Below are 17,565 nucleotides of genomic sequence, written 5' to 3'. Positions count from 1 at the left end.
AATTAAGGATAAATCAGTCACAAGAGCTCTAAGTAAAGAAATGAAAATATATTTTTTAAAAAAAGGCAAAGCAAACAAAGAATAAAAATGCTGTATTATTTTATTTCTGTAAAACAGAAATGTATACACATATTCATATACCCCCTAAACAACTGTGAAACCATAAAGATTGATCTAATAAGTAGATCCAATTATTAATGATGAATATGGTTCTTTCCAACTCTGAAATTGGCACAGTTTAAACAACAGAGATAAATGTGAAAACTACTATGTACCTGAATACTATCATTAATGGCATATATCATTTCTTTTAGTGAAATTCTATTGATGACCTTTGGATATTTCAACTCTTAAAGTTGTTCAAAGAAGTTAGAAAATTACCAAAATAAACAAAAAATGTTCCAAGGAGAAAAAAAAAAATCCCAAACCTTGGGCATTTGAGGAGTAAGCTGGAAATTTCAAAGCATAATTATGATTTGTTATTTCATAGTTATGGTCCTAGATGATCTGTGCCAAAGATTTTGCTATCTGTGGCCACATGACAGTCTTGTAACATAAGAGAAACAATCTGAAAGTAGTCCTTCAGTGACTAAGCTCACAGAGTATAAAATGGGAAATTCTGAAAGACCATTAGCTCACAAAAATGCTCTTTACTAAATTACATTTCAAGTACACCTAAACTAAAAAGGGTAAAAAGGGTGATGCATATTCAATCTACTTAGGAACAAATGGAAAAAAACCAAAACATATTCCTGTTATAAATAATTTTTTAAAAAATAAGAGCATTATAACAGTTAATTTACTAATAGTATATAAAGGCGATACTTTATCGTTAACTCCTTATTTATTTGGGGTAGAGTGAGAAAAGTTTAAAAGTTTCTGAGTTAAAAGAAAAAACATCAAGTGTTACAATCAACTATCACCTCTGAATCAAGCTCTTCCAGCAGAAAACCCGGCAATTTTAGTTTAATATGTCAATGTCATTTTAATCAAAGTCCTACAAAATTTACTGATGCCGTAAAATGGTCAATTTAAAATAAATTGTATGCCCTGGGTTTTGGTGTTTACCACAATTACACAGTAATTCATGGAAGTCCTATAACTTACACAATTCCTTATAAAAGAAAAATATTGTGGCATAGTGAATACACAAACTAGCAAAAAACCAGGAAGTCCCAGGCTCAAGTCTGGAATCTGATACATAGGGATGTGTGATCAATTTACTCAAACTCTCACTACTCTAGGTAACTCTCTAAGATCATAGATTACAGAGAAATTGCTAACCTGTATTGGTTCGTGGACTTTGTTCACACAGGCCCAGTTCCTATTCATGGAGATCTAAACTGATTTGAATATAACCCCCGAGTAGTTCTGTAACACATTCTAATTCTTACATAAATGATCAAAGATCTAATTGCTTTCATGAGCAGTTTGCATTAGATGGCCACTCAGGACCTTTCTAATTTTAAAAATTCTTTGATTCTATGAATAATGCCCATTTCCCAGAGTAGTTCTATACCCATTTGTTTAGACTAAGAATACAGGTATCAACAAGGATAAAATATCATCAATTATTTCACCAGTATGTGAAAACACTATTTCCAGGGAAGTCCCATACAAAAAGTTCAAGAGAAAGGCTTCTGAATTTGGAGCACACAACTTACCATTTAACAGTAGAGCATATGAGCAATTAGTTCGAAACCCCAAAACAATAAAACAAAACAAAAGAAAATCTCTCTGCTAGACAGAAGCAATGTCAAAGGACAGAGATTCATAAAGCATCTCTGTGACAACATCTCTGTGATCTTGAGCATACTGCTTAATGTCCCGGGGCCTCAATGAAGTTAGACTGGATTGGCCTCTACGATCACTTTAACTCTAGATCTAAATAATTCATGTATCATGGCATACTCAACACTGTAAGATTACACTGTTGTTTCTTAAGTTTCATAAACCTTTTCCTAATTCATTATTTAAAGCTCACACTTATTCCTTCCCTCATCAACCTTTCTTGCCTCTCTATCTGAAGAGTTAAAGTTTGCTTACCTGTAAAAAGATGAGCACAAGTCTTTTTTAGTTTATTGGCTTGATCATATAGCTTCCGAGAACTCTTGTTAGATGTAGGATTCAACCTTTGTCTCATTGTTTTTACTCCCTGTCTAGAGTCTGGGTTGAAGAAGATCACAATTGGGAACCATTGGGTATAGTTTAACAAATCCACGGCTTTAGGAGTCACATCCAGAAGTGCATGCTTATTCTGTTATGAAAATATGGATAAAAATATGGATATTTTTATATCACAGCAAAAGTAATAATTTATACAAGTAGACAGAGTAACAGAACAGTTGGAAATCAATCATATGTATGATAGTAGGGAAAAGCAGCAGTAGCAATCATTAAGCATTAAGCATTTATATTTGGTTAAGGATAACAAGGAAACTATTTTTTTCCTAAAATATTCATGTTTTCCTCATTAGCACTTGTTGGAATCCTTACAAAGTGTTAAGTTATTGGAATTAATAGACAATAATTATCTAATTCAGCATGGTACAGTATGATTGATCTGATCCTACAAGAGATGTTATGGGCCAGAACTTGAAACAAGGTATTAAGTGGAATTGAGGAGACAATGTTTAAATCTAGTTTTTAGAATTGATTTAATCCTATAACAAATAATGGTTTCCCAGTGATATAATGATTGGTGTGTACTCAGTGTACAGCATATAAGCAAAAAGCTCTCAGGGCCAAAGAGCACTCTGGGAGAGACAGAAGCCCACTCTCAGAGGCGGAGACAGATTCATTCCATATTCCACCTTTGTGCTGGCTGGAGACATTCGGAGGGAGCTAGGAGCTGAAGTTCAAGACTCTGAAGGACACAATAAAGGACTGGATTTTAACTCCTGGCTGCGTTTGAAGTGATTATTACTCTGAACTCATTTGCCCAGGGTCACCAGATAACTCCAACAATCTATTTTACTACCTAGCTGCCTCCTGAATTACCTTACCTGTTCAATAATCTGTCTCACAGTATTCAATCGCACAACTCCACTGGATTTCTCGGATCCTGCATCTTTTGGTTCTGTCTCTGTGAGGATAGTTATTTTTGAGAAATACAGATTAAATATTTTGTATACATAAATAACTAAATCATTTAAAAAAAAAAAAAAAGAAGAAGAAGAAGAAGGAATAGTGCGACTTACTGGCAGTTTGAAACACACCAGGCAATTCATTGGCCAATTTCTCCATGGCTATATCAGCTATGGGTCCAAACAAGACCACAGGCCTCTTGAAACCAGCTAAAGGAGACAAGAAAAATCTTCTGGATACATATACAATTTTAATACTATTAGTGTATCTAAAATGGTTTTTTAGACTCTAAGATAGTAAAATTTGATGTGAGTGGTCATATAGAGCAGGCAACAAAAAATTGATCTCTATGTCAGGAAGACAGGGTTACAATTCTGACTCTGATATATACTAGCTATATAATTTTGTCACACAGTCACTTAATTACTAAATGCTCCAGGCAACTCTTTAACTTATAGCTGCATAAGAGATATTAATTTGCATTTGTAGAAGTTTCTTCATTGGGAGTTCCCTATACTAAAGAAATCACAGATCCAGTTAGAATGAAAACTTTATTTTTCCAAAGAAAATAGTTTTTTTTCCTCACTTAAATTCAGAATTTAATAAATCTTCCCTGTTTCCACAGTTACTTCTCTGGAAATGGTCATTTGTTCAGCTCTTTAAAAAGAGAGCAAAAGAAAGAGAGGGAGAAAGGAAGGGGGGAGGGTAGAGGAGAGAGGAAAGATTAAAGAAAGAAACCATGGAATTAAATTTCGTAAGCTAGAAAAGGATTGAGTCATCACACTGGAAGGGAATGCAAAAACCAGAAAACACTCTATTTTTATTTAACCCACCCCCGCCAAAACTTTTTTTAAACACCAAGAAAGGGCTTTTCCATACAGACTGACCATAAAAAAGAAGATTGTCTATAAAACCGCAGAATATTCTTTAATATTTGCTGTCCTTTTGTGATTATAAATATGAGAATAAGGTTAGGATATAAGCTTCTGAATAACACTTTAAAAGAAAAAAAAAAAGGAATTCTGAAAATATTCCCTCAGAGAGTTTCAAAAACATTTTTACTAAGAAATTGGCATAGTTTGTTGCTGGGTAATCTCTGATAACAACTAAATCTCAACACAACCCTATTCAAGGCAAATAAGCCACGATAAAAGAGAAATCACTTCTGTATTTCTCACCCTCTCGAAGTAGAACCCTTTCATAAGCTGGGAATTTGGTGCTAACAGATACTACAGCAGTTAAGTCTTCTCGACTTTTTCTCAAATTCTTTTTAATTCCAGATCTCTGACCACGCATTCTCCAGAAATCTGCCCTGTCTCCAGAGTTGTCCCTCTGAGCATTCTGTACACTGGCCATTTGTTCTGCCCTAAAAATAAATAAATAAATAAATGAAGCAAAGAATTAGATTTTTGAATCCAGAAAAGGATTGTGTTAAGTACATATTACACTGAGAAACTTGGGAAATTACACAAAACATAGTCAATTCTAAATTTGTTAAAAATGTTTGCTTTTTATTATGATCTTAAATGACAAGAAGGGTATTTCTAAAAACACAGATAACAAAAAAGAAAATTTTATGAAAAATTGTTTATATTCCTTTTTTTTAAAGTATGTAATAAATATCACATATTACTTTTATATATATATATATATATATATATAATTTTTTATTGTAGCTTTTTATTTAAAAGATATATGAATGGCTAATTTTTCAGCATTGACTCTTGCAAAACCTTCTGTTCCAACTTTTCCCCTCTTTCCCCCCACCTCCTCCCCTAGATGGCAGGTAGACCAATACATGTTAACTATGTTAAAGTATAACATATTACTTTCAAAACTGTTTTCCTGGTCTCTACAGCTTTCTGAATTTCTTTTTACTCCCTTCTGTGTATTTTAAAACATGCTTCAATTTATTTTTTTTAAGGCATCACCATTGCTACCTCCTTTTTCCTCTAAACCGAAAACTAAAAAAGAAAAAAATACAACTTTCTATCCAATAAGCTCAAACACAAAATGAGCCTACAAAATCAGATCAAAATGTCTTTTTCTGCATCTTAATCCATTATCTGTCAGAATGTAAAATGCTTCATCATGTGTCTTTTACAAACATAGCTAGATGTTGTATTGGTCAGAGTTAAGTTGTTCAAAGTTGTTTTTTATTTACCATGTCCTAATAAAAGAACTGTTCTATTTCTAGTTCATACTAGCAATTTATACTGCTCAAGATTCCATAATATTCCTATATCAAAATTTGTTGAGCTATTCCTCAATTGATGACCTCTTAGATACTAGTTTTTTCCTTTTTCCCTCTTTTAATCACTTGCTCTTCAAAGAGTTTGTTTTGTCTCCAGTTATTCTCTTCCAATATTCCAATATCCAATATTATCCAATATCCCTTACTAACCAGCCCCCCAAAATGATCTCTGAATAATGTTCTGTTCAGTTTATTTCTGCACCAGACTCTGAGTGTGTTCTATCCTACTTGGTCCATTTCAGACAGGTGAGGTTTATTTGGTGCTCATGCTCCTCTCTTCCTCCATTTTTGTAATCTTCTCATGTGTCCCAATTATATCATTATATTTATTCCTTTTACATTATCTCTTTCCCCTTCTCACACCCTCTGAACAAAACCACTCCTCTTTCAGGACCTCTGATATTTTAATTTAACTCTTTAAATACTCTTTGAGCAATAAGTTTTGAAGGGCCACTTATTCTCCTTGAATTAAAATGGTAGTAGCATTATACTACCATACAACTACTTCTGGTTGCTCAAATAAAATTTCTAAGGTTTCTCTTGATTTACATATTTCTAAACTTCTACTTAGCTTGATCTTCTCATCAGAAAAGCTTAAAAATCCTCCATTAAAGGATTCTCCCCAACTATATCCCACCCCACCACCTTCTAACACTCTTTTCTACAGGAAAAATTATAGTTTTACATGATCAATAATTATTGATTGTATTTATCTTTTGTCTTCCAGAATACTATATTCCAAACTCTCTTTTAATGTGTAGAAGCTGCCAGATTTTATGTCAATCTGTCTTTGTTTCTTTGGAAACTGAATTTATTCTTCCTAGATATTTGTAGTATTTTTTCTTTAACTTGGGAGTTCCTTGGGACTTCTCTTTTGGAGTTTCTTTCAGATGACCTGTAGATTCTATCTTTACTCTGCCTTTTGATTCTAATATAGGGGGGCAACTTTTACTTATGCATTGCATTTTACACTAAAGCAGACTGATGTTAGTTAATATAAAGAACTTTTAAGAACTACTTAAATCTGAGCCATTATTATTAAAGAAAGCACTTTCCCACTAAAACTGTATAGTTTTAGTGATCAGTTCATGGTATAAATTGAAACATAATTGTTTGGAATATGGCCACTGTGGAAATTTGTTTTGTTTGCAAATGTATAATTGTTACAAGGGTGTTTTTTTTTTCCTTTTATACCAGAAAAGAGAAGGAAAAAACTGTCAATTGAATTTAATTTTTAAAAAAATAATAATTTATAAGCTAATAACATAATAAGCTATAATAATAAAAAGCTATATTTTTTGGGAAGTGCTCAGGATCAGTTAATCAACAAGTATTTACTAATTAAACAAAAGATTCATAGCCCCTTTCCTAAGAGTAGGTTGAATGACAACTTAAGTTCAAACCAAGAAGAGAAATACTGCCTTGGAAATGATTCAAATGTGAACATGAGGTAGAACAGTTGTATGTTTATCAAACATACATAACAGAATTGATGGATCTCTCTTTTTCATCTTTAAGCCCAATTTATAGGGAAAAGATGAACACAAAATACACCATTATAAATTTGATTAAATAACCCAGAATTTGGGGATATTTGCTTTTATGGGGCATTTATGAATGTCGTAATTCACATACCTGCTTTTATTTGGAATTAGGCCTTTTTCCAGCTCATTTCCGATTCTCACAGCTAGCCAGTTACCCAGCTTGCCATCATACAGCGTATCTACTACTCTGAAAATCTCTCCTCTTGTGAATGCTAAGCTTTGAGGTGATTCTTTCTCACATTCAAAGTGGCTCCTGATGAAAAACGAGTCCCCTCTGCCACAGGCCAGAATGTCCCTATATACTGGAAAGGACAAGCATCTTTTAGATTGGCTGACTATGATAATCCTTCACTGTCAATTATTTCCTATGTCTCTATGAAATCATCTTTTCTTGGGAATTCAGCTCATTATGGAAGAATATGATAAATGTCTTTCCCTTTTTCCCATTAGTCTTCCACAATCCAAAGCCATTGAGACATACCTCCTTTTTATGACAAAAGGCACGAAAGAATTTACATTAAAGAAATGATACCCACCCTGCTACTAAAGCCAAAACCTGGAGACCCAATGACTCTTTCAAGTACAGCTCCTTAAGGCAGACTTTCCATTCTAAAATGTATTCATTTTTAAGTACATGCAGTTTTTGAAACTGTATTAGTAAAGTACACACATGTACAGCTTCCCCAATTTTTTTCTTTCCAAAGGTATCCTGACTCTGACTCATTACACATTTTATGAGCCTATCTCTTAATACAAAAAATAAATTTTTTCTTAATTTTATCTAGCAACCAAAAGTTTTTACAATTAAAAAATTCTTTCCACATTTTCTCTTGACAAGTTAGGGCCTCAACAACCTGCTAATTAATGACCAAACCAAATTTCTCAGTATAAAGAAAAATTTCCTTACCATCTGCTCTGCTCTGAACTAAAAGAGTCACCATTTCACCTTTGGGGATTTCTAATAGGCAGAGAACTGCATCTTCTCTAACCAGGCCTCTGAAATCCTGAGAGTTCACCTAATGCAAAAAGAAATAAGTAGCAAAGAAATGATATTTCTGGACATAAATTATTCCCCAATTTCTTTTAAAAGAAATGCATTAAAAATGACACTCCAGAGTGAATTGTCTTCACTCTGAGACAATTCAGTCAGTCTTAGCTTTTTTTTTTTTTTAAATGTCATGGACTTAATCAAGAATCTTGTAGAATCTTACATAGTACATGCTTGAAGGAAAGACTAAATTTCAACTGGAGGTTACTAACAACCAAAACAATTTTTCCCCCATCCAAATTTTCAACCCCCTGAAAATGGCTTGTGGACCTCAAGTTAAACTCTTTATTTCTCTCCATTATTTTCCTTACCAGTTTTGGCATGTGTCACCTTCTACTCATGTGTTTGCTTAAGCCTCTGTATTGTGATGCTCTATCCAGTCTGAAGACCATAGCTGAATTGATCCTTCCCTAAATTTCAAATTTACCTGACCCAAAGCAGTCAGTTGACAAGCATTTATTAAGTGCCTACTTTCTCTCAGGCACAGTATGCTAGGGAAACAAAGGAAAGCAAAAGACAGTGCTTCTCTTTAAAGAGCTTCCAGTCAAAAGTGGAGCAGGACATAAACATACAAACAAGATAAATTGAAGGAAATAAAAAGAGGGAAGGAATCAGCATTAAAAAGGATGGGAAAATCCTTGTAGAAGGTGAGGTTTAATTGGGACTTAAAGGAAACCAGGGAAGACAGGAAGGAGAGAATTTCAGGCAAGAGAGATGCCCATGTCTCTTATGGATTCTGCATTTGAATTTGTGCTGTGTTACTATGTCAAAATCTTTCATTAGCTATTTAGTAGTCTGTTCTGATCCTGAAGAGGGTTCTGTATCAGCTACAGATTACAATTCATTAATTCAACTTATATGTTTTTCTAGCACAACAGGCAATACCATTCTCCTATTCTTTACAGAGGGAGGGCAATTAATACAAAATTTAATTGGGCACAAGGACCATCTACTTCCTGATCTCCAGATAGGTACTTATTTGGAAAAGTTACATCCTACAGTTTCTCCCACATTGTTAGAATGACAACAGAAAACAAAACACTTTGTTGGGTATAAATGTTGAATGCTATTACTTTCCACACTTTGAAAAAAATGGTTTTGTCTTTAGCATCTGACACAAAGAAATGTAATATTGTGATTTCATAGCTTTATTATTATTATTATTACTGGAATTTAGATTTCGGGAACACAAAAAACATCTCTGAAATCTTCCAAATTTCTAGATCATTGTATTGTTTAGGTCATGCATTATTCCAGACACTCATCCTTCTCATGTGTATATTTATTTATTTATTTTTTAAATTCAGTAAAATTTTATTATTCTGCGCTCTGCTTCAACTGTACCCCTCTAATACTTATACTATTCTGAACACTATTTTTAGTGCCATATAGTATCTTTTCAATCTTGAAGAGGGGAGCCAAAACTCTAAAAATCCTCTTCTGCCTCAACTCTGCCTCAGTGAGGGACCCTGCCCTGAGGAACAAACAGTTTCATCCTTGTTATCTGGGTGGGGTCAGCTCAGTCCTGAAAGTCACTGAATTCAATTCAAATTCTAGCTCAAGCTGAAACCCAGACAACTTGGGACTCCACCCATGACCCCCTTTTAGCTTGTAGCCAAAGCTCTCATTATAAAAGAGCCAAATGAAAACCCTCCCTTTGTAGAGATTCCAAACATGCTAGCTTCATGCTTGGCATGTCAGGGGCCTCTGTCCACTGGAATATTTTTTCCAATGCCTTCCTCTCTTTATCCTCACCTATTTTCCTAATCAGACTTTATGACTCTCTGTCAGGATTTCTAACGTTGCTTCCAATACCCATAATAAACCTCTTTTATCAATCTAGGTTTTCAGGTCTGTAAATTCTTTTACAGAGAACCTCCGCACCACCAGAAGGGAGTCCCTAAAACTCCCTACCCTTGCACCAAATCCCAGGGGATTGCAGGGGAGCCAAATCTCTCCATTTGGTTCCCTGAACCCCGAACCTGCCACTAGACCTTACCAACCTCACTCTGAGAAAAAGAAATTTACCCTTTCTGGAATCTTGATTGGTACCAATGGGGACTCTACTATTTCAGTGGAAAACATTAACAGGGCTCATGATCAATGTTTGCTTTTCATTTGCTTCAGAAATATGTCTCTCTCCCATAATGGGGCAGATAATAAAGAAGAAAGAAAACTATCCTGTACTTATTTTTTACTTGTTACTTGAGAGATGATTACTATAGATCTGATTTCCTATTCAGACTCCCTCCATCACTTCAATCTTTTGTGCTATTCACTGTTTTCTAAATTAAATTTTAAAAATCCATTTTTCTCAAATAATTACAACAAACAGGACAAATTTCTAGCAATGACCACACTTACCTTCAGAATTTGGTCTCCTTCTTGTAAACCCTCTTGTTCTGCCGATGTTCCTTCTTGAATGCCAGCAACAAATATCCCAACATCATTTCCACCAGCCAGTCGAAGGCCTACACTATCTCCTTTCTTGAATTTCACCATTTTAGTGTTTGGGCTAGAAATATTTGTGCCAGGAGAAGTGGGGGAGAGAGGGAGATGGAAAGAAGACAAAAAAAAAATTTTAATTAAATAATTAAATTTAATTAAATAAAAGAGAGATAATGTTGATAAAAAGTAAATTTAATTCATATTTAATTAAAATTATTTCAGAGACTGCTAATGGGGCCATAATGTTTTGTAAGTATAATAATGCAATATGGACTAGGGGATTCAATAATAAATTGGCAACAAAAAAAAACATGAATTGTAATCTGCTTCACTCTGTAAGGGGAATCACTTGAACATGATGAATTTAATCTTCACATCTATAAAATACAGATATTATCACTGTATTTCAAAAGAAGCACTAGGGACCATCACAAAGAAATGACTCCTAAAATAGTTATGCTTTCCCCAAAGCCTCTTATCTAGTAAATGCTACTATTTGGAACACTGTCAAGAATTAGGCTTTTGAGCAACTGAAATAGATGTCACAAACTCTATGAATTCAAAGTTCATGTATACATTTTACTCATAGGAGAGTTCCATAGACCACTACTTATGGCGCATTTTATATCCAACCCAAAGATTACAAATGAAGGAACAATAACAAATTAGGAAGTGTAGGAAGGGAGGAATGCTAGAAGTGGGTACTGTCATAAGTGACACCCTGACAGTAAAGGAAGCTGAGTACAAAAAATAATTTTTATAATGAAGCCTCTAAATCAAAGTGTCTATTCTGTTTTAGAGAGATTAGACTTATTTTTAAAAAGCTTTCCCTATTCAGTTATGGGGGTAATCTTTTTACATATCATACTTCTTTCCCAGAGCAAGCCAAATTAATGAGCAAAGAAGATTTTAATAATATAATTTGGATTTTTTTTTTTACTTTTACAGGAACAATTATATAGAATAAAAATAACTCAATTATGGAAAACTATAGAAAACTACCTATAAAATATATGATGAGGACCAAACTGAAAAGTAAGAGATTCTAAGACCCTAAGTATTCAATATATATATTGTTAATATACTCATTTTCAAATTTCTCTAGTAATTAGATTCTAGATTTCCTTCTGGTAGTTCATCTAATTATAACATTCTTAACAATTTTACACAATTGTTAGCACTTACAGCTTAGAACCATGAGATTAGAGAAGGAAAAAAATCTCAAAAAGCCATTTAATCCAGTCCTTCCATTTTACAGATGAGAAAAATGAAAATGCCAAAGGCTAAGTGACTTGTCTAAGCTCATACTCATATAACATGAATCAGAGGAAATACATGAACCCATAAAGGTAATGTTCTTTCCACTGTCCAACACTGGCTAGCTACTTTCAAGATTATGGCCTCCAAAACTTTTGCACTGAGATGCACCTTGTTTGGCAGGAAAGACACTATGCTGCTCTTGACAGAACTGCAAATAAACTAGGTAGTTTTAAATGTCAGGTTTCCTGGCTAAAATATTTTGAAGGCACAAAAAAATAGCCATAAAAAGAATATTTTTTGCTATAATGATAGGCAAATCACTTGACTTTTCTTAACTGTAAAATGAGGAGGAAAATAGCACCATCACTACAGAATAGAAGAACAATTGTAAGGATAAAATGTAAAGAGCTTTGCAAACCTTAAAGTACAATACAAATGCCAGCTAATATGTATTGTTGGCCAGGTAGTAATCACCTAACCCTAGGTAACTCTCAAGAGTTACATTTTTACGGACAGTTAGATGGTGTAGTGGATAGAGCACCAGTCAGGAGGACCTGAATTCATATGTAACCCCACACACTTAATATTTCATAGCTGTGTAACCCTGGACAAGTCAATTAACTCCAAATACCTGAGCAAAAACAACAACAACAACAAGAGTTACAGACTTCTCCAGTCTGTACTGATAAAAAAATATTCTAGAATCCAATGGGAAAACCACAGATTCGGTCAAAAACAAAATACAAAACCTTGTATTAAGATGGGTAAATGGAAAGAGATCATTTGTCTCTATGCAAATACATTTTTATGGATTTTTACAAGAAATACAGTTAAGTATAAAAGCATTAACACTCATATTTCACTAAAGAGGAGACAATGTACATAAGAACACACCTATCTTGGACCAAAGGAGTTTAGCTACTCAAATTCCATAAGACTTTGAGGTGGTCTCACACTATGGAGCATTGGATTATAAGGCAATACCATTAAAGTGAAAGATCCTTGTATTGGAGCAAGTTGGGGGGAGGGGGCATGTCACCATAATGCAATGGACTAAATCTGTATCACAAATAAAAATGAGTCCAATAACATTATAGTTATGCCTTTTCTTTCTCTTCTAAATATCTTTATAGCAACATCCCTGTTCTACCTGACATAGGTTATAGCCTCCCAAAAAAGAAAGGAAAAAAAAAAAGAGAGAAAGAATCTAATCATTCAAAGCAATAAAATTTAAAACACAAAGCTGACTTCTCATTTTTATTTAACTAGTAAAACAAAACAAAACAAAAAAACCACAAAAAAATCCCAAAAAAGAGTTTGTATGTACAAAAAGTGTATATACTTGCATGTGTGTGTCCGTGCATGCGCATGCACACAGATATGCTTTGCACAGCCCCAATGAAAGTAACTTTGTTTTGTAATCATATTAACGAATAAATCAGAACCAAGCCCCATCATAGACTATAATATTGTGGGGCCATTCTCTTCCAAAACTCTCTTTTTAAGTTTACAAAGGGCTTTCCTTAAAGCCATCTCCTTGAGGTTGGCAGAACACATATTAGCATTTCATTTTACAAAATGAGAAAAAAGCTAACAGGCTAATTGAATCACCTATGAGCATCTAGCTAATAAATATCATAGTTAAGATGTCTTTGAGATAATCAATAACAATCTGAACTAACTGCCCTCTAATATTATCTCACCTAATATTGTATTTTGAAGTATTGTTGATTTTCTTCTCACACAAAATTAAATGTGAATATATATATATATGTATTCATCCACACAGACACATATGTATGTGTAAGTGGGTGTACATGCATGTGTCTGTGTTGTTGTCATATTTCCTTTGTTCTTTACGCCCAATTAAGAGAATAGAAAATAAGGAAAATAAAAGGGAAGGAGGGAGAATCAGAACATACCCATATATCGCTTCATCTTCAGAACTCGGCCGAAGAAAAGTTCTTGGTGCTGCTTTAGGTTGAGAAACTGCATTTTTTTTTTTAAAAAAGTGTCTGTTATTAACAAATAAATTATTTCAAATTCATTAAAATATTAAATACTCAATATGTACAAATCATTGTGTTACGTAGTGAGATAACAATAGTTTATGACCTTAAGAAACTTACACTTTAAAAAGAGTTGGACAAAACATGCAATGAAATAAATAGAATAAAAGTTTGATAGGAGCAAAGAGCAAGGGAAAAATCCTGACAAAATGCTCTAGAAAAATCTGAGGAAGAAAAAAAAAATTTTTCATTCAACTGAAAGAAGGAAGAAGGCAAAATCCTCGGAAAAAGTATGCTGAAGGAAAACTTTAAGAAATGAAAATAGATAAGAGAGTAATGAATTCCAGATATGGTGAGTTGCTGTTGCAATTGAATAGATGCTAGAAAAAGCAGCAAGAAATAAGCAAAAATTAATTTTATTTAATAATTTAGTCAAACTACACTGGTGTGAAATAAAAATTGAAAGGTAGCATGGAGTCAGATTGTGGAGAGCTTTAAGTGTCAGGATAAGGAGGCTATGTTTTATTCTATAAGAAAATGAGAGCCAAAGAAGATTTTGATCATGGAAGTAAAGTGACCAGACTTTGCCAACAGTGTCAAAAACATACTGGAGAAAGGAGAGGCCAGAGACAGGGAAGCTGGTGAGTTAGCTATTTTAATATAGTTTAATTAAGAATTATTGATATGAACAATTTTCAGATGATGAAATTAAATCTATTTCTAGTCATTGGAAAAAAATGCTGTAAATCACTACTGATTAGAGAAAAGCAAATTTTAACAACTCTGAGGCACTACTTTATACTTCTTGGATTAGCTAAGATGACAGGAAAAGATAATGATAAAGAGAAAACTGGAATACTAATTGTTGGTGGAGTGGTAAACTAATCCAACTTTCTGGAGAATAATTTGAAACTATGCTCAAAGGGCTATCAAACTGTGCATACTCTTTGATCCATCTTTGTCTCTACTGGGTCTGTATCTCAAAGAGATCACAAAAGAAGGGAAAGGATCCACATGTGCAAAAATGTTTTAGCAGCCCTTTTTGTAGTGAAAAGAAAGTGGATTGAGTGGATAGTGGCTGAATAAATCATGGTATATGAATATAATGGAAAATTATAGTTCTACAAGAAATAATGAGCAAACTAATTTCAAAAAAGCTTGGAAAGACATGAACTGATACTAATTGAAGTGAGTAGAACCAAGGGAACATTGTACACAGCAACAAGAAGATTATGGGATGATCAACTGTAATAATGTGGCTCTTTTCAACAATGAAATGATTCAAGGCAATTCCAATAGACTTGTGATGGAAAGAGCCATTCACATCCAGAGAGAGAACTACGGAGACAAACTATGGATCAAAACATAGTACTTTGACACCTTATTTTCTGTTGTTATTGTTTGCTTATTTTTTCCCCTCATTTTTTTCTTTCCTTTTTTGAACTGATTTTTCTTAATGATGAATATCATGATGAATATCAAAATGTGTACATGTTTAACATTTGTTGAATTGTTTGCTATCTATGGAGAAGTGGAGAGGGGGAAGAAGAGAGAAAAATTTAGAAGGCAAGGTTTTGCAAAAGTGAATGTATTGGCTAAAATAAAAAGCTATTAAAAATGAAAAAAAATACTATTAAGGAGCTGAAGTAGGATGGTATTAAGTGGAAGAAGGAGTCATTTGAAAGAGACTTTGTAGATAGAACACAGAAAACTTAAAGACATTAACTGGACGAGCAACAAGACAGAAAGGAGACAAAGACATCTTTGAAAGCTGGATAACTGGGAAGAAAAATGGGGGAAAAGGAAGGAAAAATTTAAAAAAGAAAAGGATGTTCAAATATGAGTTAAAAGAAGACTTTTTTAATTTTCAAAATTAAATCCTTACCAAGGAAATCTTCTTGGTATTTAGGTTCCTTATTGTTTTCTGGAACAATAGGAATATCACCAATGGGTTTAAATGGCGTGGGTGTTGCTCCCATTTTGGAAAGTTTATTTGATGTATCCTCTCTAATATGGAAAAAAACGCATATGCTTTATTAATTATGCATGTTTTAAAAATGTGGGTAAAAGGTGAAATTTATAAAGGAAACAAATAAAAGGCACCATCTTACTTTGTCCTTTCTTTCAGCTTTTCATTTGAGGAATTATAATCAAAATCAGAAGAATGGATCCTTTTCTCATCTGGAGAAAATGATTGATTTGATTCTATTTCTGAAATATCTAGTTTTTGAAGTTAAAAAAAAAGAGCATATTATTAAAATATTTAATTGAAATTCTAATAGCCCTTAGGCATAAAACATGGAGAAGGAAAGAGGCAAGGAATGCATGGTATTTTATTATTCCTCAAGAAAAAAAGTGTTTTTAAAATTTTACTAAAATTAACAAAGAACCAGTTTTAGTATTTCAAGTGTCTTCTAAAATCACTATCCAAAAACCCTTTGTGAAGTTGCACCCTAGATGCACCTTAGGTGTATATCTCCTCCCCCTAAATAGTTCTTTGAAAATGGGATTCAAGTCTCATTTTTATATAAGCACAATTATATCATATTAATTGATTACAGCAGGGATTCTTAACTTATTTGTGTCATGGAACCTTTTCACAATCTGGTAATTGTCAAATACACAGGTAAATACATAAAATATGTGGGATTACCAAAGGAAACATGTTTTATACTTTTATGGTAAAAGACTGTGTTAACAGAATAAAAGATTCTGTTTTCCTGTTTTTCCTTTCCTTCTTTTAACTGTTAGACAGCTGAGGAAAAAAGACTTGGAGTATGAATCCTGCCTGGATCTTTTGATCTCATTCAGCCTTAGTTTCTTCATCTGAAAAGTTGGGATAATAACACCTCACAGGGCTTCTATAAAAATCAAAAGAAATCATCATATGTAAAATGCTAACTATATAAATACTGCTATTTCATACTCTTCTCCATGGGAATAGCCTTAACCTCATCTTTGTGCAGAAAAATCCCAAAGCTTCATTTCTAGCTCCAGATTTTTCATCTAGGTATGGTATTATGCCAACAGCTCTAATTCAAAAAGGTCCTGAATTAAACTCATCAGAGTTGAATAGTTTCTTTAAAACTAGGCAGAACTTTAGAGATAATTGAGCCCAATATTCTTATTGCTATTAAAGATAAAACTGTGACCTAGTAAAATACAGTATGCTATTTAAGGTTACCTGGATAGCTGTTGGCACATTCAGGATCAGAACTTAAATGTCCTGGTACTTGGTACAATTGGTCTGATACTTGGTACAATTTTTCCCACTGTATCAAAACTACATTCCACAAAATCTGATCCTCTTTTTCCTATTCCTGCGTGTTCACTGCTTTGTGTGTGGTACCCACACCATTCATCCAGGCTCCTTAATCTCCTTCTTTCATATTATTAATAATTCCATCTTGATATTATGTTTTTCACCTGTAACCTTTCTAATTTTCTTCTATCATTCTGGTTAAAATCATACTTAGTTTCTACTTAAACTAACTTCCTAATTTATTTCCATGCTTGCCTTTAGTTTTTTTAATCCATTCCACTCACTTCTTTGGAAGATTTAAACTTCCTAAAGTATCACTCTGGAAAAGCCACTCTGCCCTTACAATATTCAAGAGCTCTCCAGAAGGCACCAAATAAAAATCCAAATTTTTTATTCTGATATCTTCTATGATTAAACTCCATTCTATATTTCTAGGTTTATTTCACATCATTGCAATTCATCCACTTTAGGTGTCAGGGAATCTGGACTTCTCAATGATTTGTCAAATTTCCCCACTACATTCCCTACCTTTCAACTTTTGCTACTGTAGTTACCTAAACCTAGAATGACTTATCCGTATACTTCAAGATTCAGCACAAATGCCCCATCTACCAGGAAGTTTTCCTAATACCCAGGTTCTGATCCACTACCAT

At 33.5% G+C, this 17,565-nt stretch overlaps 1 protein-coding gene across 3 annotated transcripts in view; it reads right to left on the bottom strand.

Moving 5' to 3' along the window:
- The window catches only part of TJP2 (tight junction protein 2), a 162,130-nt gene that overhangs the window by 12,060 nt on the left and 132,505 nt on the right, over nt 1-17,565 (bottom strand). For all 3 annotated transcript variants that reach the window (XM_051961807.1, XM_051961809.1, XM_051961817.1), the window contains exons 9-18: nt 15,762-15,870; nt 15,536-15,657; nt 13,564-13,630; nt 10,298-10,448; nt 7,793-7,901; nt 6,977-7,187; nt 4,266-4,453; nt 3,201-3,296; nt 3,006-3,085; nt 2,047-2,257 (exon numbers count right to left, since the gene is read on the bottom strand). In XM_051961807.1, the coding sequence (XP_051817767.1) occupies nt 2,047-2,257; nt 3,006-3,085; nt 3,201-3,296; nt 4,266-4,453; nt 6,977-7,187; nt 7,793-7,901; nt 10,298-10,448; nt 13,564-13,630; nt 15,536-15,657; nt 15,762-15,870 (1,344 nt within the window). The remainder of the gene's footprint in view (nt 1-2,046; nt 2,258-3,005; nt 3,086-3,200; nt 3,297-4,265; nt 4,454-6,976; nt 7,188-7,792; nt 7,902-10,297; nt 10,449-13,563; nt 13,631-15,535; nt 15,658-15,761; nt 15,871-17,565) is intronic.

This window comes from Antechinus flavipes, chromosome 1 (genome assembly GCF_016432865.1).
Source record: "Antechinus flavipes isolate AdamAnt ecotype Samford, QLD, Australia chromosome 1, AdamAnt_v2, whole genome shotgun sequence".
Lineage (NCBI taxonomy): Eukaryota > Metazoa > Chordata > Mammalia > Dasyuromorphia > Dasyuridae > Antechinus > Antechinus flavipes.
This window is presented reverse-complemented; position numbering and strand designations above follow the sequence as displayed.